This window comes from Lissotriton helveticus, chromosome 1_1 (genome assembly GCF_964261635.1).
Source record: "Lissotriton helveticus chromosome 1_1, aLisHel1.1, whole genome shotgun sequence".
NCBI lineage: Eukaryota > Metazoa > Chordata > Amphibia > Caudata > Salamandridae > Lissotriton > Lissotriton helveticus.
Window position 1 is genome coordinate 1,155,508,508 of NC_136057.1, and position 25,020 is coordinate 1,155,533,527.

Below are 25,020 nucleotides of genomic sequence, written 5' to 3' on the forward strand. Positions count from 1 at the left end.
TTTTTGGAGGACAGACAGTTCCGCGTGGATTGGAGCTATATTTCTAATAAATGCACGCGGGATTGGTTGATCCTCATTATTAATACCGCTAAAAGACTCAGTGATGAGCTGCTCAAAGAGATACTAGAGCTGGAGGAAAACATAAAAGGTAACTCAGTACTAACTGATGCAAAAGAACAACTTGAAAGGATCCAAAGTGATTTGGCCGATTACAAAACTTACATGGTCAATCAAAAGATAAGGGGGCTTAAAAAGAATTTGGAGAGGTTCACTCACGCATGGGCCTTTCCATACACTGAGGACCAATACTACGATACCCAGATAGACCAGCCGAGGCAATCCAACTTTCAAAAAAGAGGGCAGTATCGACAGTGAGGGGGTAATAGACAACAACAGCGACGAACACCAAACAACTGGGTGTTCGATAACACTAGCAGTGAGGAGGAGGACGTACCTACCAACCAGGCCCCTCAAAATACCAACAGGGTGAATTTTGCACCAGAAACATGGACAGACGAAGATCTAGGCGCATTGTTGAGGTCTTTTTTAGGCCAAAACCAGGGAGGTACACGGGGTGGCGGAAATCAAACTTTCAGAGGGAAAGGCAAAGGCAGAGGCAGAGGACAATTCCAGCCCAATTGGCAACAATATTCCCCTCGGGTAACCTGCCAGAGGGGCAGGACAACTCAGCTATGAGCTCCGCCGAAATACAGATAGCACTTAATGACATCGTGGTGAACTTGTCTGATCATGTGTTAACACCGGCAGAAGTAAGGGTTTGGGGTTTGTGCCAACCCCCCGACATGATCCCTTTACCTGTAGATTAGAACTACATGAAATGATGAGGAAAATCAAATTGCACAAGTTCTTCACTGATAAAGAAAACGTTGACCAATCAGTGTTCAGTACGGACCTCCGTCGCCCTTCCAATTTCTGTCCACCCAGTGGTTCTTTGGGTCCTGAGGTGGCAGTTTTCGAACAGAAAGTGCTTTATGATGTGGCCACCTTAGAGCAAGCCCCCCAAGTACATCAGGGCTGCAATATGAGTAAATCAGACTGGCGAGCTGTTAAATCTCTTCAAGATAACCCACTGTTAACCATCAAACAGGCTGACAAGGGGGGCGCTGTCGTTGTGTTAAATACATGCGACTATGAGGCAGAAGTACTAAGACTACTGAGTGTACGTACCAACTACCACCCCCTTGCCAGAGATCCTACACCTGACTTACTTGAACTAATTACCAGCATGGTGGCAGATGCTTTAGGGAAGAAGTGGATAACACCCAAGGAGGCAGACTTTATTGTCAACAAAAAGTCTCGCATTCCGGCGTTTTACATCTTGCCGAAGATCCACAAACCCCAGAGGCCACCCCCTGGACGCCCGATAGTGTCAGGTATCCAGTCAGTACTGAAGCCCCTGTCACAATTCGCGGACTTTTTTCTGCGTGAAGCAGTAATTACTCAGGAGTCCTATGTTCAGGACACGACTGACATTCTTAATGTCCTTGAAGGAGTGCATTTTGACCCTGAGGTGCAACTGCTAGTAACCATCGACATCGAGTCACTCTACACTAGCATCCCCCAGGACGCCACGCTGGTGGCAGCAGCGCGGGCCCTGGGGGAACTGGAGTGGTTCTATGATACGCCCATCACGTTTGTCATGCAGTGCATTGAGCTTGCATTGACTAAAAACTTTTTTGAGTATAAGAACCAACTATACCTGCAAGTGTCTGGGACGTCTATGGGGGCCACTTTTGCCCCAAGTCTGGCCTGTATTTATGTGGGCCAGTTTGAGGTGAATGTGGTCCTCCATCGGAACAACAACCCCTTTAGGGAACATATTTCCCTATGGAGGAGATATATTGATGACGTCCTCTGTATCTGGACAGGTACAGAGGACCTCCTCCTGGAATTTCTCTCATGGCTCAACCAGATAGATGACTGCTTTAAATTCACTTGGTCTATCAATAGAACCACAGCAGTCTATCTGGATGTTGATATCGCAGCAGTTGACCATAAATTGGTGACGACCGTACATCACAAAAAAACCGACAAGAATTCCCTGCTCCACTACAATTCTTTCCATCCAAGAGCCTTACGTGATAATCTTCCTGTGGGGCAATTTTTGCGCTACAGGCGAAATTGCTCCACTACAGAGTCATTTGTGGAGCAATCGGAAGAACTGGCTGTGAAATTGGCCGCCAGGGCATATCCCAAGAAGGTGGTAAAGCAAGCACGTAAACGTGCATTGAATACGCCTCGGGGAGCACTCCTTGAACGCCATGTTAGAACTAAACAGGAGTGTATACCGGTGGTAACAACTTTTGATCCTTTATCCACCAAACTGAGGCAGATTGTGAGGAAGCATTGGTCAATTCTTGATACGAATATGGGAAAGATGCCACCTCCATGATTTGCCTTTAAAAGAGCTACAAATTTAAAGGATAAATTGGTCCATACCCAGACCTCACAACTTGTATATACAGAAAGGCTACCACCTGGCCATCACCCATGTACGAGCTGTTCAGTATGCAATTTAACAAAGACTACGAAGGCAGTGACCCTGAGAAATGGCAGAATTTGGCATCTCACCAAGTTCAGTAATTGCAATACTGTAAATGTAATCTACAGATTGACATGCAAGTGTGGGCTGCACTACATTGGACTTATGTCCAGAAAGGTAAAAGTCCGCATTCAAGAACACCTTAGCACCATCAGGGCGAAAAAATTGACAACAAGATTGGTGCAACCCTTTAACGACATGGGACATGATCCCAAGGATTTGGAGTGGGTTGTACTGGAGTGGGTGATGTGTGAGAGTCATAATGTAGAAAACATTTTGGCGAGAAAGGAAGCTCGCTGGATCTATCAGGAACAGGTCGATCGTGAGGGGTTGAACGACCTCATTGAATGGAATAAAATCACCAAACGATGAGCTCACATGATGATGTATATCCTTGAAAAGTCGATAATGTAGCCTTGGGTCCCCAACTCCAGACTATACAATACATATAGTACAGTTTTCACCACCCATGTGTGTCTCTCGTTATTATTTGATCCCTTTGATACACATGCCCACACTTAGGTTGCAGACGTTTTTATTGTAAATAATCTTATTTGCCCCTCTAGGAAGAGTTTCCTGTGAAAACATGGTAGATTGACACCAGATTTCCCCCCCTTTTCAGCTTTTAAAGGTTGGTTTGCACTGCTTTGCACTGCCAAGAAGTGTGCTTTGCCCACTGCTTAGGTTATGGAACACACTGTAAGATGGCCACCACGTGGGACATACTTCTGTCACGTGCCTCGCAACGTCTTACACGTCATCACGCGTCTCCTGATATCCGGCTTCTGAAGCCGGGACGGGGCGCGGGTGACATTTAGAAGTGCCGGTGACCGAGCGTAGGTAAGCTTTCACACTGGATCGGTAAGGTGATCAAACCAGTATCAAATGGGGGAGGTTTTGGGTTGAGATAGAGGCGGTGACCGACGGGTCTGTTTTGAGAAGGTCGCATTGTGAATATTTGGTGTCCTATATCTAATTACAAGTCCTCTATATTCTAATGAGGTGATTGATTGCGTGACAGTAGACTATGTAGTGTCACATCGACTGAATTCGGTCCTTGTCTTTGTTTCTGTGTGCAGGACACCCGACGATAGCGGGTTCTCGTAATCAACACGTGATCTTTGAGGACACGGGCATACTGTTTAAAAGGGGTAGCAGGTATGCGTGAAAGACGCTAACCCCGGGTGATTATGTGCAGTGTTGTCTGTTCTGAGTAACACAACCTTGTATTACATTTTAAAAATGAAATTCATTAGTAAATATGGGAGGGTCTTTAACCCTCGGCTCATTTTATTTCACAAATCTGTCGTTTTTACCATCACAGGTGTGTGTTGAAAGACAGTGGCAATAGCAGTGGGTAACCCCCATTTGCCCTGAAGAAGTTGCAGAAAATATGAGCAACGAAACATGTTGGCGACTATGACCCACCTGAGACTGTGTATGGTGTGAGTCATTTTTAAGTTAGATGGATTCACAGCCCAGAATAAACCCAGAGTGGCCAGTGAACTCTTCTATTTTAATTGTGTGAGATTAACGTTTCTTTCTCACTGGGGGTTTCTGTTTTTGTGTTATATGTGCACACAAGTATAGCAAGGGCAATACGTTGACTTGCTTTGATAGGAACAGTCAGCAGATTGTGGGGCTGATGTTGAGAAGAAGTACTGTTATATGTTGTCGGTCTATTTCTGTTTTCATTTTCCACTGTTATGAGAGTGAGTCACCGATGATGATAATTGGGTATACTGGCAATTGCTAGTCAGACAACCCGATTGGTGGTTCTTCCGTGAGGGGCTCACTCTCCTCTCCACACTTTTTCCATAAGTACCGTTTGGTGGGTGATGGTATTACGACAGATTGAATGTTTACCGTGTGTGTACCATATTAATGTTTGACACTTGGATGGATGTGAATAGCCAGAGAAAAACTGGCTGGTGGTAATAAAAAAGTTTTTTTTGTCACTACAATCCATGCCATATTAAAAATTAATTAAGAGTGTCTAGGGTGACAGGCCAGTTGTTGTGTATTATGGTTTGAGTGGGGGGCGGCCTGTACCCTTCTCTTTCCCCCTTAGACTCCTCTTATTTGGACAAGAGGAATCTCTACCAAAGTGGATCAGCTGAAGAGACTGAGGAGGCTGCCCTTGCTGTGTGTTCTGGGGCCCACCTGCAGTCTGTTGCTTCCACTAAGGTAGAGGAAAGGGGATTTTGCTGTGTGCTGTGTCCCCCCACCTGCTTGAAGAGGGACTGTGCTGTGTGCTTTGTACCTCAGAAGTGAAATAGTTTCCAGGTGGTAGACCAGTGACGGGGAGAGGTCCTGATCTGGTGTCAGAGTTCTGTTCTGGTGAGTGCTTCCCTGTGAGGGTGCGGAAACCCAGAAGTAGAGGTAGGGTGGGGCATTCTTGCCCGTGACCTCTGGTCAGCCTGAGGGTGTGATCCCTAGGTTGAAGGATCAGTGGTAGTTGTAGCTACGCTGAGAGGGAGAGTGGAGAGTGGCTATTGTGTGCCAGGGGTTACTGCCCCCCACTCTGTGAAGTGGTTAGGACCTGTGACATTTGGATGGCCTAGGGCCTGGTCCTGGCTGTGGATGACTAGTGTGTACCAGTGGGGTACCCTAGTTGTGCCAGAGAGCTTTTGTTGAGGGAAATCTTTGTGGGTTCAGAGTGGCGAAAAACTGGAAGGTGTCCCTGCCGTGCGGGCCTGTGTCCGTGTTTTGTCGCCCAAAGCAAGGAAGCCCATCAGTGGAGTGATTGGTCTACCCTGCGTTTTGGCTGGAAGGGGGTTGTGTTGGACCTGGCCCTTTGGCAGGTTCACCCCGCAACTTTTTGCTTTTTCCTAGCCTGTTTCTGGAACCTGGTGTTGGGGATTTTAGGCCTCTGCGCACTTTTTCACTGTGGTACAGTGTAAAGTGCGTGTGCTCTCTGTATGTGTGGTGAGTGACCTGCCCTCCCATAGGAATGAATGGTGAATATGTATGCCCATGGTAGTTCCTGATGTGTGGGGAGTGCAGGGTCGAGTTTGATATGTGTGAACTCGTGAGATTGAATGCTGCGTAATGGTGTATGCGGCATGGTTGTGTCTAGTCTAGAAGTGCCACTTTTAGAAATTGGCATATTTGTGTAGTGAGTCTGCTGGCACGTGATTGGCTGGTGAGGCTGGCCCAGGAGTGCCGGGGCCTGCTTGTGGATTGACTGTCTGGTTTGAGTGTGACAGGGGCTGCAGAGCCCCAGGAGGTTGTCTGAGTCAGCCCGTGGATGAAAGGCAGTATCTGCTGCCAGGGAAGTGGGAGGAGATTAGCACCTGATAGTGAAGGGCTGTGCCTGCCTGCCACAATGCTGGCTCCACCCCCCCCCCGCTGGGTGACTGTCACCTCTGTCCCTGATACTGAAGGAACTTCCCTATAACCAGTCCTAGCTGGTTCTCACACTGCCTACACAAAGACTTCAAAGACTTTTCTGTGTATAAGAAGGGGCTGTGTCCCCTTCCAAAATGTTCTTGTTTCTAACTTGAATCTGCCAGGGGGGTGCTGCTGCTTGGGCTCAGGGGAATCCCTGAGCCCTGCCCAGCCCCTGGACTCCTGATGGAATTTCCTGGATGCTGGAGGATTTTCCTGCTGGGGGCTATGCTGCTCCCTCTTTTATTCCTGGACTCCTGGGGGACCCCTCTGCCTTGCTTGGGCTGATGGGGGGGACTTGGCTCTGCCCCCCCCAGGGAATCTCTGGGACTTTTGCAGCATGGAGAAGCTGCATCTTCCTGTAGAGATCGTGAGCTGTTTGCTTAAGCTATCGATCACTTGGCCGGGGAAACGCTGGCTGTCCTCTGCCTGGCTTGAGGGCGCCGCGCTGTGAAATGCCTGCCCCCCAGCTGCTGTGCTGGGATATCGACGTGCTCATCGGCACGTGGGAAGGGGTGGCAGTGCGCCTGGAAGTGTTTCCAGGACGAAGGAATCTTTGTGGGGGATTCGCGATATTCAAATCGCCCTACTGTCCTTGCGCGCGCTAAATCCATCTCCCCGCATTTCACCGCCGCGGCCCGGGGGCCTGAAATTGACTCGAGTGTCCCCGGAGCTGCAGAAACAACCACGAAGGGGCCGCGACCTGATTGGCCGAGCCACGAGGAGAGCCGTGCTCTGATTGGTCCTTTGCCGGGGGCCTGGTCCAGGAGCCACGCTGCGACTGGCTGACTCCTGGAAGCTATGTGACGTGTGTGGAGGCTCGCCTTCAAAGCCGCGACCTGATTGGCCCATTGGAGGAGCTGCTGCGGAGACCTCAAAAGTGCCGCGTGATCACCGCCGGGACCGGGGAAGACTGACCCGACCTCGCCGAGGGAATCCTGGAAGTGCCCCAGCCCCCGGCCTGCCGTCTCCGCTCCCCGCAGCTCCCCGAGGGACTGAGAGCGGGCGGAGAGGTTGCTGAGACCGGCCGGGCCTGAGCGCGAGTGAGCGCTGATAGGCGAGGTGCGCCTGAGGCCCTGAGGAAGTGCCGGTCGAGGACAAAGGAGTCCCCAGTGGATAGGGTGAGGCGCGCTTGCAGCGCTAGGGGCCCAATACTTTGCAGGCTGATCCTAACTGATGACAAATCCTTGGCATAGCTTGGTGAGCTCGTTTTTAGAGCGAAGGGGAGATAAAGTAATAGTATTATTTTTAATACTGATTTACATGAGATTATATTTTTCTTTAATGATAAAAGACTTCCTGATAATACAGGTGCAGATGAACCAGAGAGGTTCATGGGGGCATATTGGTTCAAGAGCCTGTGGGGCTCCTGCTGTTTGGCGCAGTATTGTTCAAGGGCTAGTGAGAGCCCATGCCCTTGTGAGTGTTCCCAGGTGCCCAGCAAGTAGTGGGCACCTGCACCGTTTAGGCCCCTGACATTGAGACTCAGGGCGTCCTAGCCCCAACAAGGCCAGTTGGCCTAGGGACTGCCACAGGTGGTGGCTTATGTAAGGTTGTGCGCAATTGTATGGTTTTTATTCCTGCACTCCTGAATGTTTTTAGACATCATGTGACTTTTGCGCTATTGTATTGTTATGGTACCTCTGAATGTATTTTTATTGCATCATGTGCTTTGTTCTTAACACCGCTGAATATGTAGGTCTATGCATCATGTGTTTCCCTTTACTACTCCTCTGAATGTATATTTATGCATCATGGGTAATGTGTTCTTTCTTAGACCCCTAAATGCTGTGTGATACTTAGGTGGTTGTTCTTTTTAGTACAGGTGGTCCTAGTAAGGTCCTGGTCCCCTGCGTGACATTCTCCTAAGGTGGTTAGGGTTGCATAGGTGGTAGTTACCTGTTCCCAGTATTTACTGGATGTGATTTACAACTGTTATTTTGTTTTATATCTTATTTTCTAAGTTCAAAAGTGTTATATCTAAAAGTGCTGATTATGACAGTGGCCCATGTGGCCCTGTCCTGTGTAAATAATCCCATGTGAATATTGCCCGTGCCAGTTGGCACAATGTATATGTGTGATTCTATCTGATAGGTTTTGACAATACAAAAGTTATTTTAATATAACCTTGTGTGGAGTCCCTTTTGTGGTGTGCCTAGGATGTTGTTGCTGTTGTGTGCTGGCGCAAATGCTTTACACATTGCCTCCGAGTTTAGCCTCACTGCTCGTGCCAAGCTACCAAGGGGGTGAGCAGGGGTTATCTTGGCGTGTGACTCCCTCGCCCTGACTAGAATGGTGGTTTCTGCCTGGCTTTGGCGTCAGCCTTAGCCTATCAGAAATAGCCAGTTCTAACACAGCCATGTTCAGAGATGCTGGGCCTCTTGACAAAGAGTCCACGGCCCCACTCCGTCCTGTTTGTTGTAGTACCACATTGCACTGGTGCAGTGGTGTTGTCTGTGAACACTTGAACTAGCTTTCCTTTGATGGATGGTAGAAAGGCTTTTAATGCCATCTGGATTGCTCAGAGGTCCAGCATGTTGATGTGGAATCTGGATTCTGCCGGAAACCAGAGTCCTCTGATCTCCACCTCTTCCAGATGGCTGCCCCATCCAAGAAGTGATGCATCTGTCACTACTGTGAGATCTGGTTGGGGAAGGGAGAAGTGTCTGCCTCTCACCCAATCATGGTTGTGCAGTTCCCTCTGAGATCTGGACTATGTTGGAGAGATTCCCCTGATGCTGCGCCCACTGGAACTTCAGGTCGCATTTCAGAGCCTGCATATGCCATCTGCCATGTGTCCCTAGGAGGATGCAGGAGGCCATGAGGTCATGAGGTCCATCAGCCTCAGAGTCATTCTCATCAAAATCCAGGATGGAGGCAGAAACATCGGTATCATAGCCTGAATATTGCGAAGTCACCGCTCGGGAGGATAGGCCTGAAACAGCACTGTGTCCCGAACAGCTCTGATGAAATGGAGCGTCTGAGAGGGAGCCAGATGTGACTTTGGCACGCTGATACTGAACACCTGTGAATGCAGGAGGTCTGCCATAGTCTGGAGGTGGGAGACAACAGCCTGGGGCGAACCTGCCTTCAACAGCCAATCATTAAGATAGTGGTAGACCGACACCCCTGCTCCCCACAGATGAGCTGCTACCACCGCCATCACCTTGGTGAACACCGGAGGGGCACTAGTAAGGCTAAAAAGGAGCACTGTGAACTAAAACTGCTCTTGGCCCACCATGAATCGCAGTTAGTGCCCGTGGGCAGACAGAATGGGGATGTGAAAATATGGGTGCTGCAAGTGCAGCGCTACCATCCAGTCTCCTGGGTTCAGAGCAGACAAGACCTGAGCCAATGTGAGCATCTGGAATTTCTTCTATTTTAGGAAGTAGTTGAGGGCCCAGAGGAATAGGATAAGACGAAGGCCCTTGTCCTTATTCTGGACCAGGAAATAGCAGGAATGGCAACCACAGCCTACTTCTGGCGGCAGAACCCTCTGTATGGCTCCATGGCCACAAGAGTCATGACTTCCTCCTGGAGCAAAAACAGATGATCCTCCATAAGCCGGTCGAAGGATGGAGGCATGAAGGGAGGGATGGTCTCCAAAGGAAAGGAGTAAACCCTGGATAATCTTGAGAACCCACCTTTTCGAAGTAATGTGTTGCCAGTGGTGGAGGTGATGGCGGATCCTGCCACCATTTGGACACCCAGGTTCTTGAAAGGCAATATTAGGAGGGTTTGGAGGTTGAAGCTGCCGGGTGGATAGTGTCTTGACTGGAACTCTGGCTACCTGACCCACTGGGTCAGAACGAACTGCACCCTCATCCGCACAGGGGTTGTGTAACTTGCACTGCTCAGTGGCAGCGGTAGGGCTGGCACGGTTGAAAGCCCCTTCCATAGCCACGAAAGGCAGACTGTGGACAGAAGGCAGCTGAGAGGCCCAAGGACTTGGCTATAGCCTGTGAGTCCTTAAAGCGCTCCAGCATTGTATCTGCCTTGTCTCAGAAGAGACAGGTGCCATCAAAGAGCATGTCCATGAGTGAAGCCTGGACATCCCCTGAAAATCCAGATGTTCTCAACCAAGCATGGTGCCTAACAGCCACTGTTGTAGAATCGCTCTGCACAGCAAGTTGGTTGTGTGTAAGTCACATCGAATGGCAAACTTTGCTGCATCCCTCCCATCTGTTACGGCTTGGGAGAGGATGGCCCTGGCCTCCTCTGGGACCTTTGGACGCACTTGCGCAACCATTTCTCACAGAGAGTGGGATTAACAACCCAAAAAGCATGCAATGGTCACCTACCGTAATGCAAGGCTGGCGGAAGAAAACATTTCCTTGCCCCAACTGTCCAGCCCCTTGTATTCCCTGTCCAGGGGAGCGGCAGGGAATGGCCATGAGAGGATGAGGCTCAGAATACCAAGCTCTCTGGGGTGGGGAGGATAGTGAGGAAGTTTGGGTCACCCGGGACAGGGTGGTGGTGGCAGGGTATGATTCTGTTCACAGGAGCCCCTGTGCTGAGTTTGGACCATGTGCCTTGAAGAATGTCTGTAAGGGCTTCATTAAAAGGGACCAAGGGTTTCAACGAAGAAGCTCCTGGCTGTAGGACCTCCATCAAGATGTTAGTCTTGACCACCACTGAGGGTAGCTGGAAGTCTAGAACCTCACCCCCCTTATGCACTAGCATTGAGTAAGATGCTCCCTCCTCCGTAGCCACGGTGGGGGAAGAAAGCATGCCAGTATCTGGAGAAGTATCCAGTCTGCTGGCTTCACTCAATTCCTCATACCAATCGATCTCCTGTTCATAAAGCCAATCTTCGCAAGGGTCTAGTGACCCTCCCATTCTTCGCCCAAACTTGGGCCTTCAGCATGAGGCTCAGGAAATGACCTAGGAGCTGTTGGTCCTGTTGGCACTGGAATCAGAGTTGGTCAACGTCGTTTTGACTCCTGGTCGTTGGGAATCAGAACAGGGCTGGCGCTGCCGGAAGGCAGTGGTATGTCTGGCACTGGTCCGGGTCCATCTGCGGATCCAAGGCTGGCCATCTGCGCTGGAGCGATACCTGATGTGCCCCCCTAATCCTGCATGGCCCAAAGGAGTGCCAGAGGTGTCTCGCCACTCAAAAATACGGCGCAAGGTTTCATTGAATCCCTTAAGTTGAGCGGGGTCGCTCTGGCTCCTGAAGGAGGGGGGAGGCGCGAAATCAGCCCAGGTGCAGGTTCTGGAGAACGAGGCCTTGAACACCAATGTTCCTCCATCACTACAGCTGACGGATAGTGAGAAGTTGAAGGATGCTTCGACTTCTTGTGTTTTATGCGCCTCTTACCCAAGTGCCCTGATGACCTCGAGTGGGACGAAGAGGAATTGGGACACTTGGAGCGGTGCTGGCACCTTCCTCTCGACTGGGAATGTGATCTCCAAGGAGTTTGGTATGGAGTCAACTGCTGGCCCGTGAGCAGCTTCAGGTGAAGCTCCCTCAAAGCCTTCAGTGCCATGGCCCAGCAGTCGGAACATGACTTGAATTTCTGGTCCTGCTCCTGTCACCACAGGCAGAGCAAATGGGGATCTGCCACCGACATGGCACGATGACAGGCCCTACACAGCTTGACCCCTGATGTCTTTCTAGAGAACATCCTACACACCAAAAAGTGGTCGACAAAACCTAAAAAAATCCTGTCAAAAAGTGACAGAGGGTAGCTCTCTTCACGGATCAGCGCTTGACTGATGCAGAGAGAAAAGAACTGAAATCAGCGCTTGGAGGCTACATAGGTGATGTGGACTTCGCTTCCGGCATGTACGACGACATCATGGGTAGCCGACCAATGCAACCTACCAGCACCCAGGTGTTTTGCTTGAAGAAAAATCTTCCGTATCCAGTCTGACGCCTGGGAAATTCAAAGGTAAGTAATCTGCTGCTAGATGTTTCTATCAGAAACATAAAATGCTCTACTTCCATAATGAAAGGCATTGAGCAAATAGATCTTGGGGAGGGGGAAATAAGGGAAACACACTAAGAATGTAGTATTCTCCTAAAAGATACAGCTCATCTTCAATTGGTGCAGTTGAACAATTCTTATTAGGAAGGGAAAGCTGGATGAGGTGCATACTCTGGCGCTGTTGAGACGTGTGTGAAAGGGAATTAAAGCTTAGGTGGCATACGCATTAAATCGAGGCAGGAAAGGTTCAGCACAGATTCTGCTGATGAGCAATGTGTAAGAGGGAGGGAAAGCAAGCAGTGCTATCTGCATGATGTGTGCTATGATGGAAAAACTCATGAAACTTGCTGGTGCAGTTGAGTGGCATGTGAAAGGGCGGGTCTACAGAATGCACTCTTGTGTTGTGTGCTGGTCTGAAAGTAGGAAGAGAAAGCACTGAGCGCTCACTCTGTGTCTGATTATGATACACAAGAGAGGGAGTCAACACAGTGAGTGCCCACACTGGTGCTGTTAGATTTGTAGTCTGTGGTGTGGAAATAAAGGATGGAAGTGGTGCGAATGTACACGTCCGATCAGAGAATAATAACATTTATTTTCTCTTGTTTTTGATAGGAAAGTCAATTTTCTAAACCAGAAAATCAATCCTGATCTGAATGTTGACACAAATAATTGTGTTTTGTTTATTATTTAGCTAATATGCTTGTGAACCTCAAGCAATATACCAATTTCAGACAGATATCTTGAAGTAAAAGCCATGGGCTATTCCTATTCTTGCACAACTGTTGGCCATATTGGAGATTCTTACCCATTAGTGAATAGAATAAACTTACATTCCTGGTAAATATCCTATTATTACATGACAGTATGTAGTAGGGTTACACAGCACCTAATCTTTTAAAAGCCTGTTAGAAAGTCCACCTCTGCTTTCCCATAGAGCAGTCTGAGTTTGTTACACTTAGCACTGGTAAGACGAAACATACATTTACGGAAGTTAAATATCTCTGTTGTGCTTTTCTTCAAATTTAAGTAGAGACCTTTATCTGTAATACAGTGATTTTAGGCAAGGGAGTTTGACATACTTTCCGCCTCTCAAATCCAGATCTTGGGTAATTGTCTGCCTCACAGCGGAGCCTCCAAAATATAAAGCAGAATCTTCAGCTAGGACCCCACACTCCGTGCACATCTTCCCACCTTCTGTGGACAGCCATAGGTCTGATTTCATTTCTTCACTGTCGAACCGCTCTTTCAAGAATGTCTACAACAATGAATACGAATGTTAGGCATAGATAATGCAGGGTACAATACACTTGACAACTATTAACCAACATGTTATGTTATATGTAATATTATATAATTTGTAGAGCATGTGGCTGCCCCAGCAAATGGGCGTCCCAGCGCTAATCACAGACAGCAAAAGGAAGACCAGCACAGGCAATGCCACAATCCATTAATTCAAAAACAGGTAGGTTTTTATAGCCTAATGGAATGCTATGTGACCATGAATGCCTCTAATATTCATCGAGTGGGAATTCCAAAGTTTAGGACCTAGAACTCGAAAAGAGACCCGCGGGATAACCGCCAGGTATTGATTACAGGAGCGCAAGAGACGTGATGGCGTGTAAGGTGTAAGAAGATCCGCAAGGATTTCTGGGAATTGAAAATAGAAAATCCGGTGAGTAATACACAGAGTTTTAAAACCAACACTTTTTTTCACGGGGAGCCAATTGAGTCTATTCATAAATTCTGAAATATGGCACGGAAGCCCAAACAACAGTTGTGCAGCCGCATTCTGTATTCTCTGGGGACGCTGTGTCTCTGCTCTATTAACTCCCAGATATAGAGCGCTGGGATAGTCCAGTCTAGACAAGATGGTAGCCTGTATGATGACCTGCTGGATCTTAGGCACAAAAAAGTCCAACAGAGGAACCGATGTATAAGGAAATATTACCATGTTTTGATGCACACATTGTATCAGTAGTGATTTAATGGTTTATTTCACTTTCTCAAGATGGAGTTGGTAAACAGCATCATATGTAAAACAGGCTTTGTTTGTGATGTCTGTTCTGGATCATTTATTTATTTATGTGAGATGTCTGCCCGTGATGATTTTGCTCGTTCTTCAGAAATGGCAGAAAAAGACGTAGAAGATTATTTAATAATCTCTCTAAACTTTACCCGAAGCTGGATTTAATAGGTCAAGTAACTTTAAAAAATCTGTTTAATTAGAGTGGTCCTTCTTTGCCACACTTCTGCTTAAAACTAGATCTAAAATCTGTTATCAGTTATAGCTTTATATTGACAAAGGTGAGTTAAGGATATGCTTGCTACTCTATTCTATGTTCATGACTATCAATGAGGATCCCTCTATGTAGAAGGAAAAGTTACTTGCTTGAATTCCTAGTTCTGCATTGCAGGTATCCTCAATGAAGTCTTAAACAACACTCCTTCCTCTTCGATTGTCAATACATTTGCCATCTTTTTCATTTGAATCCATTACTGCCGTTTAAAAAGAACTGGGGCTGTGAGGCAAACTGCCAGTACAGTGCATCTGGGAAGGGAAGCTGCTGGCTCCTTAAAGTAACAGTGTATTTTCCTTGCAGTCCTTTAATTCTTGACCTGACAGGCTCCTTTTTTCTTTCATCTTTCTTTTTCTGTATGTGCTTAATAGGCATTTTAGAATTAAACTCGGGTTACTTCTTGGCAGATGCTCCATTGTGGTCACATTATATTGATTAGATGTCTTTTTATGATCCAGAATAAAAACGTCTGAATGCAGGCCTCTCAATTCTATGGACATAGAGGTGTTTACCTCCATCTAATGACTGGCTTTCAATAATTGAAGAAAAAGTGTTTCGGGATCCTCACAAATGCATAGGAATATTCTATGTTTATGACTTCAGTGAGGAAACCTATGACGCAGACCTAGGGATACAAGCAATGTTCCTTCTAATATGTTTCTTCTGTGTGCAGCAGTATAAGGTCTCTGTGCGCTGCAGCCAAAGCTCTGTGCACCAAGAACCCAACCACGTGTGTGGGTGCAGTGACAAATATCGGTGCAAATATCACTCAAACATTTGCTTAATAAAGTGAAAAGACAGTGTATTTCTATACATACAGCACCACATGAAGGGTCTTAAGACAGGTTTGCAACTTACAACAAACATAAAAAGGATACAGTATTTAAAAGCATATTCTCCATTAAAAGTCTTTTAATGTAACAATGTATCCCTTGCTATCACTTTTGTCAAATACCCATAACGAAGCACCATACAACCTGAAGCCAGTCCTGAAAGGCCAGGCCCGGCCTATCTCCTGCAATAATCAGCAAAGCAACACCAATGACCCCTAACCTGTCCTGAATCGTGCTTGGCACAGGTGAGCTGAACACTGCAGATGTGAATGTGGTTAAGATGGACTGCGAAGGAGCAGGTTGGTTCTGGTGGATATGAATGGAGTTAATTCTAATGGCTGTGTGGTGTTTGAATACACTGTGTGGTGCAGGTTTGTTCAGATTGGGAATGGGGTTCTAGTTTACTGGGTAGAATAAGGCTGAATTTGCTCTCAAGAAAGTGTCACTCAAAGCCGTTGAAATGTCACTCAAAATTGCACTCCGGGCACGAGTTGGGAGTACACGTGGGTGGATGGCGTCCATCCACTTTTTTCACAGGGTGAATGCGGTCCACCCTACCAAGAATTTGGGCCCCACTGAATAATGATCTCAACTGGTCCTCATGTAATTTCAAACACTTTCAGCAGCACCTGCATGTTGTCTGCTTTCAATCTGCAACAAGCAACAACGCTCAGGCGGGGACGGGGCTTTCTTATTTAAGACTCCTGCTGGGCCCATAACAAAGGCGAAATTTAAGGGGCCATCAGGCCTCCTTTTGTTGAGTCTCTTGGCTGTGAGCAGTCAGGAGCCTCACACCTGATGTAAATTAAGCGGAGGGGAAACAAAGGCTCAAACCTTGTTAGCTCTTCACACTTACTTAAGAGAGGCAGCTTTTCACTCCTTGCAGTCCCTGGTTAGGAGAAATGCATGCACTGGGAAAATATCAGATGTGTTAGTCTTTCCCAGTATTTACACAAAGCAAATTGCATTGATATAGAGCTTACTTCCCCTGAGGTGGCGTTGAAATAATTAAGTACCACTATTTATTTTTATATAGCCCTACTCATTCCAATGCAGGGTGTTAAAGTGCTTTACATTAACACGTGCATATCACATGTACAATAAGTTATACAAGTTTGTAAATTAATGTACAGGATGTGTAATATAAAACTTGGGGATTGCGAGGTGTAGAAGTCACATATCCTCTTCCATAGCTCACTGTGCTATTATCGTCGCAATGCTCTCAAATGTACACATGATAGACCCGCTAAACATATATGTGAAGGCTTTAGATCTGATGTCAAGTCCTGTAAAGTCGTGGTTTGTGATGCCACTTTCTATTATGTCAATTCCTGTGATGCCATGTGTGATGTCAATTCCTGTGATGCAATGTGTGATGCTGCACTCCGTGATGTTGTGCGCCTTGATGTTACCTGCATACGGCCTAACTATCAGGGGCGGTGCGTTTATTAGGGCACTGGAGCGTTGCCCCACAAGCCGCCATGCCCGCAGCTCCCTCGGCGTCTTTGACTTTAAGTAAACTCTCAGTTTACTTAAGTTCAGAGACGCGAGGGAGAACTGACAATCATGTCAGTCAGCATGATGTTGGACCGCCCACCCCCTTCAGAGTCTGAAGGAGGTGGGCGATCTGGAGTCATGTTGACTGACATGCATGTATTGTCAGACCAGGGCAGGCAGCAGCACAAGTGCGCATGACTGGTGAAGCTCGGCAACATTTTCTGACCAGCCCAATCATGAGAAATAGTGTCTGCTCAGGCTGCCGCTGCACATTAGGAGAGAGAGGGTGAGTAAAGACTCAAACCTCAGTCTCCTAATGGGAAGGCGGGCAGCGAGCAGCCCTGCTAAGCAAATCCTGGCGCTGCTGGAGCAGCACCAGGATTTGCTGAGAGGGTTTGCCAGAAGGGATGCGGCTATTTGTAGGCGCCAACCAACAGGACCCCGGAGCAGAGGCGACGCACACCCAATCAGGTAAGTTTTGTATTTTATTTTAAAACTCCCCCTGCCAGGCCCCCACCCCTGCGCGACCCCCACCCCACGTGAAGAACTGCGACCCGTGACTGCTGAGTAGGTTAGTCCACCCACTTCTTTTTTTTTAGGACTAGTGCCCTGATTGCACTAAAAAAATGTAAATGTCACACATAGCAATCTCAAACCTTACAGATATGTGTAGTCCATTTTCTGTTTGAGTGAAATGTCCCGTTTTTCACTTTAAAATTCTTGTCGCCCTATCTACAAAAGGCACACAGCAAGCCTAGCAGCACTTTACAATCCCTAATATATATTAGGGATTCTGAAAGCACACATCGTGCTTCGAGCCTTTTGTTAATAGTGTGCAGTAGATAGTGTGCCTTTTTGAGAGTGTTCATGTTAAATTGCAGCTCCCTACTTGCTTATGCTCGGGCTGCATTTAACATAAAAACTTTCAAAAAGGCACACAAACTGCTGCGCTCTGTGAAGAAAAGGCAGGCAGCAAGCACAACTTCACCAAGTGTGCTTTCACAATCACTAATACATATTAGTGATTGTGAAAGCACACTTGTGCTGTTAGGCTTGCTGCCTGCCTTTTGTTAGTAGAGCGTGGCAAATTGCGTGCCTTTTTGAAAGTTTTCATGATAATTGCAGCTCCCTACATGCTTACGCAAGGGGCTGCATTTAACATGAAAACGTTCAAAAAGGCACACAGACTGCTGCGCTCTGTTAAGAAAAGGCAGGCTGCCAGCTTAACAGCAAAACGTGTGCTTTCACAATCACTAATGTATGTTAATGATTGTGAAAGCACACGTTGTGCTTTTAGGCTTGCTGCATGACTTTTCTTGATTGAGAACGGAGGGGGACAGATTGTCTGCTTTCCTTCAAGTATTCATGTTAATCACAGCGCCCATCATGCTTCTACAGGGCGCTGCGATTAACATGAATACTTGCCTCTGGTGGTGTGAGCGCTTCAAAGAGGTCACTGCGCGCTCTTCTTCAACAGGTGCGCGGGCACACAGTCGCGCAGGTTAAAGGGAACAGTGAATACAAGTAAGGAACTTTTACCAAACTCGATGAGTATCAGGAGCAGGGTGTTTGATCCCTAGTGGTTCTTGTATTGTATTTATCCTTATGCCAATTGGCATGAACTGCCATGGACTTGAAAGTAGGAGAGTGATTAGAGTGGACACTGTATGAATATCAGGATTAGGGAGTTCTATCCGTTGTGGTTCTTGGGTTTCATTTACCTCATCATATATATTTCTATCAAGTGATATTTACATGTTGATTTAAATAACTTATTTTAATGATCTTGTTCTCATTAGGTTTGTAGTAACCTAGACTATGTGATGAAGGATGGTTTCTAGGATACTCGTAGACCGTAATAGCTCCTTACTTGAACAGCAATATGGATTTTGTTTTTACCAATAGTCATCATTTTGTGTTGACAGACATTGGATAATTGGAATCAACACCCACAATGTTTTTTTGAATTGAGACAAATTGGGTGGCATTGTGCTGATTGGGTTTTTGAAACAGGCGGGGAGTACTTAACTGCGGGTTTGACAATATGCTACTGATATGTGTTCAGTGGAAAATTAGAGAATTAAGCAGAAAAGGGAGAAGTTTTGAAGGAAGTTAGTTTTTTTAGGTTGTTTGTTATGTATTTGGGCTGCATTATCGGTTGCTTCTGATTAAAGATTGTTGGTTTTATTAATATAGAATGCTGATAAATTGGACTTTTGTGTTTGAAAACATGGCATTTACACAGCGGTAAAACAGTATTGAATGAATAATGTTTTGATTTGAGTTGTGAATTGATTGAAGGAAACTTATATTGAGTCACTAGATTTGGTGTTGAGTTATTGAGACAACATGTGGAGCACAATGTAGATGTATAATTTTAATGTCAAATATAATGGAATATGAACTAAATAGAAATATTATATAATAGACATATATTGATATTATTTTTTACTCATGGTGTTATGAATTTTCAGAACTATGGATTAGTGAAGGACAGCATATTTTGCTTCTGGTCTTCCTCTAACCTTTTGTCTTCTGGATATTTAGCCAGGAAGACTGCTGTGCTGCTGAAAGGACTCCCACTCTGCTGGACTACTGCTTAGAAGGAAACCACTGCCCTGCTGTGCTCACCTGCTGCCTTCTACCATCCTGCTTGGCGGAGAAGGACTGGAACTGAATCTCTTGAACCATGAAGGGCTAGTTGGCTGGCTTCCTGATCTGAAGCCTCAGTGACATACCAGGCTTCCAGCAACTTAGGAACCGCACCTGGATTCTTCATCTGCGAATCTACCCTGCTAAGTGGTGCCATGCCACCCCAGTCCTGGGAAGTGGGCGCAAGGTGCTCTGCCAGCTTCTGTGGATCCAGCAGAACCGATGCATCATCTCTGCTGCACAGTGCAACCGCAATAAGAATACACATATTTTCGCTGCTGTGTGGATTGGACCCACTGCAAAGACTCACATCACCACCACAGCTCGCAACACATTCAGAACTCCCACTGCGCAGTACACCCTCTGCTCAGCCTCCTACATCCCTCGTCAACAGCAGCCTCGAGGATGACTCTGGACTCAGCGTTGCAGTCTTGCAGCTCATCAGATCTGATGCATCGCCCTGTATGTGTGCTGTATCCTCGACGCTGGACTTCGCATCGCAATCTTTGTTGACAAGATCCTCAACAAGGACGCAGGCCCTGGCATGGCAGCATTGCCACATCTTGGAACGGACACATCGCTTCAGCTGTGAGACGCCTCTTTGATGCAGATCCTTGCAACGCTCCACAAACGAGGTCTTAAGGTACTTTATTTAGTGGGCCTGACTGAGTCCCTGTAGCCAGCCTACGTTCCATCACGGGTTGCCTGAACTTGTGACTTTGTCCCTGTATGGCGCGATCAGATATCCACTGTTGGCGCTTTGTGCCACTGTTTTCACTAAAATCTTTCAAATTGAATATCTCCAGTTCTCCTAATTGGATTTTTGTCGTTTTGGTCTTGTTTTATTTATTAAAGAAAGTTCTGTTTTTCTATTCTGATATGGAATCTTTTTTGTTCAGTTTTTTTCACTTTATTACTATTTGAAGTATTGCACACATACTTTACACATTGCCTCTAAGTTAAGCCTGACTGCTTTGTGCCAAGCTCCCAGAGGGTTGAGCACAGGTTAATTTCACGTTGACTTATGCCTTATCCTGACAGAGATTGTGGTTACTGCTTGACCAGGACTCACACCCCAGTAACCAACAACCCAATTTCTCACAGCAAAGGACGGCATATTTTGCTTTACTTTATGGAGAAATTGATTAAGGCAAAAGTGAAATATGAGTATCATTTTCATTAAGAGAAGCGACTGTTGCATCATTGGTTTAGGGAAAATAAGGTGAGTGGCTTTTTTATTCTACTATAATAAGGACTATACTTTAAGACTTATGGGAAGTTATTTATAAGGTACTTCTTTTTCATTTCTCTTTTGTTTCATTTTGCTTGTGTTGGATGGTACTCATATAGTTCATTGCATTACATTTCAGGGGGAGGGGTTGATTGCTGGGACAATTAAGGAAGACAGACGTGGTTTCCTACAGGTTTGAGTGAAGTGGATATTATCACTGTGTAGGGCAGTCCTGCATGTTGCATATTAAATAGGTAAGCAGGCGAGTTTGAAATGATAATCGGTATCTTTATTTGGTTATACATAAAAGGATTACAATTTTAAGGAAATTGAGCGAATCGGATCAATTTACAGCAATGTTAACTTAACATACGTTGGGGAGTACTTATCGATCTAATTTGATGGAAAAGATTAAGGCACAAGAGATAGTTTGAAATCTTATAAAAAGCATTTCAAGTGAACAAATGGGTAATGAATCTCTTGTAGAATGTAGCTTTCAAAATGTTTTTTTTTTTACATATACTGTTTTGTGACTAAGGGATGAATTATGCACCATTTAGTGTTTAACACCTTGTGAATGTAAATAAACATCTGGCATGCGTGTTTTTTTTACAAATATTTGATGATATATGTTTTCACTATCGATCTTTTTACAGTTCCTAAAAGTTGCAAGTAGAATAGCCACAAAAAAATGTGTTGGCTGCACTGTTGCAGTAATTACAGTGAGCTAATCAGCTGGGATGAACTATCCAATTAATTGAAAACGAATTTCACTTGAATTTGTGTATTTACTTTGGTGTTGTGACGGATCAATGAGTCTAGCAACTTATTACTAACAGGAGTAATTAACATTTGTTGTAAATGCATGTATTGATTGTATATGAATTGTGTCAAATGAAATGATTGTTCTTTACTTAATGATTCAAAATGAATTTCCTGACATTTGATTCTCCACCTATTTGGATCATTTATTTTTACAGTACAGATTGGTTTCAACAATATTATAGTTGGTGTATCGTCGTTGAACAAGATTTGTTTCTGGGCACACTTTCAACTATAATTAGATCTGACCAATTATCTCTTATATACTCAAATATTTTCTGAACAGAAAACATGCATTAGATGCACTGATGATATGCCAAAGCATTACTGAACAAGTGATTGTTCTGCTGGTCAAATAACTGTGACTTGCATTCATCGATGGGCGTAGCCAGTGGGATATTATGGGTGTGCAGCCAGCAGCGGCCTGTGCTGGTAAGAGCAGTGGGCCGGGTTGGGGGGGATTTCGACAGACGACGAGCGAACATTAATTATTTATTTAATTTTTCCTCTTGGTCGTCTGTCGAATACCCCCACCCCAACCCGGCTCCACCTGTCTTACCTGCACGGGCTGCACCTGTGTGCAGCCTGCCTCCCCATCAGCAAGTTACCAATATCATTAAAAGATTATATACGAGATCTCAGCCGCGATTCTATGTCAGACGCAGGTAGATCATTCAGTCATGTTTTTTCCTGATATTTACTGGCGGACACTTACAACGGAAAAAGGCCACCAACAGTTTTAGTATTAGCTTAATTTGCTTAAAAAGCAGCATTTTCAAATAAAGGTTTCAAATAATGATACTAGATTTTGACCAGTGTTACTAGGCCAATGTGCTTCAAATGCCCCAATAGAAAACATTAAGCAAATCTATGAGCGATAATCCTCAACGTTCCCTTCTCCTGCAGGCTATATTTTACATTCTTTTATCATTCCATCACTTAGTCATGTTAAGATACTTAAAAAAACACAGCAAATTGGAGAGAAAATATCCTTACCTTCACAGAATGGGTCAGGTAGCAGTTCGGGCCGGAGTACCCAGGTTCACAGATGCACTTGCCTTTCAGGCAGTCTCCGTGGCCTCTGCAGTTGTCCGTGCAGCCAGGACCCAAATAGAAATTATCAATCGCCCACTGCACGTCTGAGTACTTCTGGTAGAACCGGAACCGCACAGGGCTGCATAGAGAGCAGAGATACATAAGAGATGAGTCTTTCTTTAATTAATTCAAAGGGCATGGATGAACACTACTTTCTAGTTGCACCTGCAGTTAGTGATACAACGGGGTACTGTAATAAGCAGGCGTGCTTTTACTGAACCTTTTCAAACGTCGGAAATGGGCATAACAAACAAATTGGGCCTTTTTTCGGTTTCCTAGTGTGCAAGCACAAAATATTCACTTACAGCTAGATTCATCAAGCTTAATTGTGCTCGCAAAGGGCCAGATTCTGAGAATCTGGCCCTTTGCGAGTGTAATTTTTGCATTTGGGATTCATCATCCCAAATGCAAAATTCGCTAATAAAGAATTCACACATTTGCGAGGAATTGCATTTAAAGAATCTCTATTTGAGATTCCTTAAATGCAATTCATGAACCAATTTGAAATTGCGAAATCGCAATTTAGGACCGCTATTTACCACGAAGTCAAACCTCGTGGTAAATAGCTAAAACTTAGAAAAATGCATTTAAATGCATTTTTCTAAGTTGCATGTTACACACACACATGTCCTTTGGACATGTGTGTGCACAACATCAGTGTAAATTCACATTTCAGGGGTGCTACAGGGTGTCCTTTGGACACCCCTGCACCCTTGAAATCGCATCCTTATTTGCGATTTCGCAAATAAGGAATAACTCCCCATTCATTCCTATGGGCCTTTAGGCTAATCGCAAATAAGGAATGTGTAGGAATCGCAATTTATTTAGCGATTCCTACATGAATCCCGTTTTGCAAGTCCTTAATAGCGATTCCTTATGAATCGCTATTAAAGACTCGCAAAAAGGCCCTTTCATGAATCTAGCTGTATGTGCATACAGGATTGCGACCTACCAGATAAATTGGTGAGAAAACCTGTAAAGGTAATAATATGACCATCATTTGAGGGCATATTTATGACATTGGTGCAGTCACCTTGCTGTGATGCCCTGAGTCACAGGGAGTGGACAGAATGAGCGGCATTTATCCAATATGGCACATTCCTGTCCTTTCCTCTTGCGCTGGTGCCATTTTGGCAACCTAGTGCCGATGGGGGCACCCTTGCACCATGGTGGAAGGGTGCATGTGGTGTAGGCAGGATTGGTTTTGTGCAGGAAGTGGCTTTGTGTGGTTTCAAAATGACTTCAAGGTTTGTGTCATGTATGTTTCCACGTTGCGTGGAGCCAGCATGACGCAAAGCTCTAATAAATATGCCCCTTGGAATCTCGATTCAGGGGCAAGAAGCATTTTGCACCTGAATTGTAACTTGGGTCTTGCTAAGAGTGAGTGCTTCTGAAGTGCTTTCCGTTCACGCACATCAGGCCTGCATCCAGCATTTTGTACAGGCTTTCACTAGTCATTTCGTAGTGCCCTGCACAAATGCAAGTTGACTCTGAGTGCACAGTGGTTTGCCCAGAAGCTTTCTTCCTCCTTTAACTGCTACGCATCAGTGGCGTAACAATAGCTCCTGCGGTACGGGGAAAGCTCCAGGGGTCGTTTCTGGCATTGTGCATGGATGGCGGGGTCCTGGCCTGAAAGCTCCCGACTGGGTCCAGAGCATGGGCGGCACCCTCCATGAACTTTGGAGGGGGCCCCCTCAAGTTTTGTTACGTCACTGCTTCTCATACTTACTTGCCAACAAGATTTTCGGGCAGAGGGTAAATAACTCGCTTCCATCCCTTTGTTGGGAAGAAAACTGATGGCTGTGATATGGTCCCAGAACATTTGGGGTCGGCGGGGACACACTGAGGCACCAGATAGCTCCAGCTCACGCCAAAGTCAGTGGAATACTGCACGTGGACCTGGTTCTGAACATTCTTTTCTGATGTTTTACAGCCAGCAGCAATCTAAAGTGCAAACATTAATATTATGACATTACAGTATCACCACAAGTGGGTCATGATAGCATAAACACAACAATTTTACTCATAGGAAGTGAAGAAAATCCATACCATCCATGTCTATTAAAGTAGACCCATGATTTTACCAAACTTCAACACTTTCCTACTCATGTACTCATGTAGGAACAAGATAAGTTATTTAATATTAGGTTGCCCTTTAAGGTTACTTACACACAGTCTCTCTTAATAATCATAGTAATAATATTTCATACAGATTGTGGTCCAGAAACCCACGTCTGCTACATAGGAAAGGCAAACAAGATAGTTCTTCATCGATGCCAGTTTATGAAGCCTTTCCGTACATCAATAACATTGAAATTATGAAATTAGTTCATTTGTGTTTTTGAGGGCTCCCTTATTGTGTGCATGGGTTTGCTGAGGATGTCACAAGTGTATACTTCATTTTCTGAACTGTTAAGCAGGTGGTTGATAAAATACGCATAGTGTGGAGGGGATTCCCACAACTGAGAATCCATCAACATAAACAGCATAACAAAATTAGCATTGCATCCTAGGCAATGAATGGCTTGAAGTGCAGGAAGACCTTCAAAACAATGTTGAATAAAGCTGAAAGGTATCTTTTTTTTAAAATTACTCATTTAAAAAAACTTACTACTCAGCCCCCCATTAGAAGTGGTCAGTGTCACTCTGATAATAATTTAACTCGCAGGGAAAGCACAAGAACATCACAACCTAATGTGCTAATTTTGCA

The 25,020-nt window shown here is 45.5% G+C and overlaps 1 protein-coding gene across 1 annotated transcript in view; it reads right to left on the bottom strand.

Moving 5' to 3' along the window:
* The window catches only part of RELN (reelin), a 1,711,021-nt gene that overhangs the window by 107,761 nt on the left and 1,578,240 nt on the right, over window positions 1-25,020 (bottom strand). The window contains exons 52-54 of the mRNA XM_078679027.1: window positions 24,040-24,254; window positions 22,212-22,389; window positions 12,963-13,138 (exon numbers count right to left, since the gene is read on the bottom strand). Of these exons, the coding sequence (XP_078535153.1) occupies window positions 12,963-13,138; window positions 22,212-22,389; window positions 24,040-24,254 (569 nt within the window). The remainder of the gene's footprint in view (window positions 1-12,962; window positions 13,139-22,211; window positions 22,390-24,039; window positions 24,255-25,020) is intronic.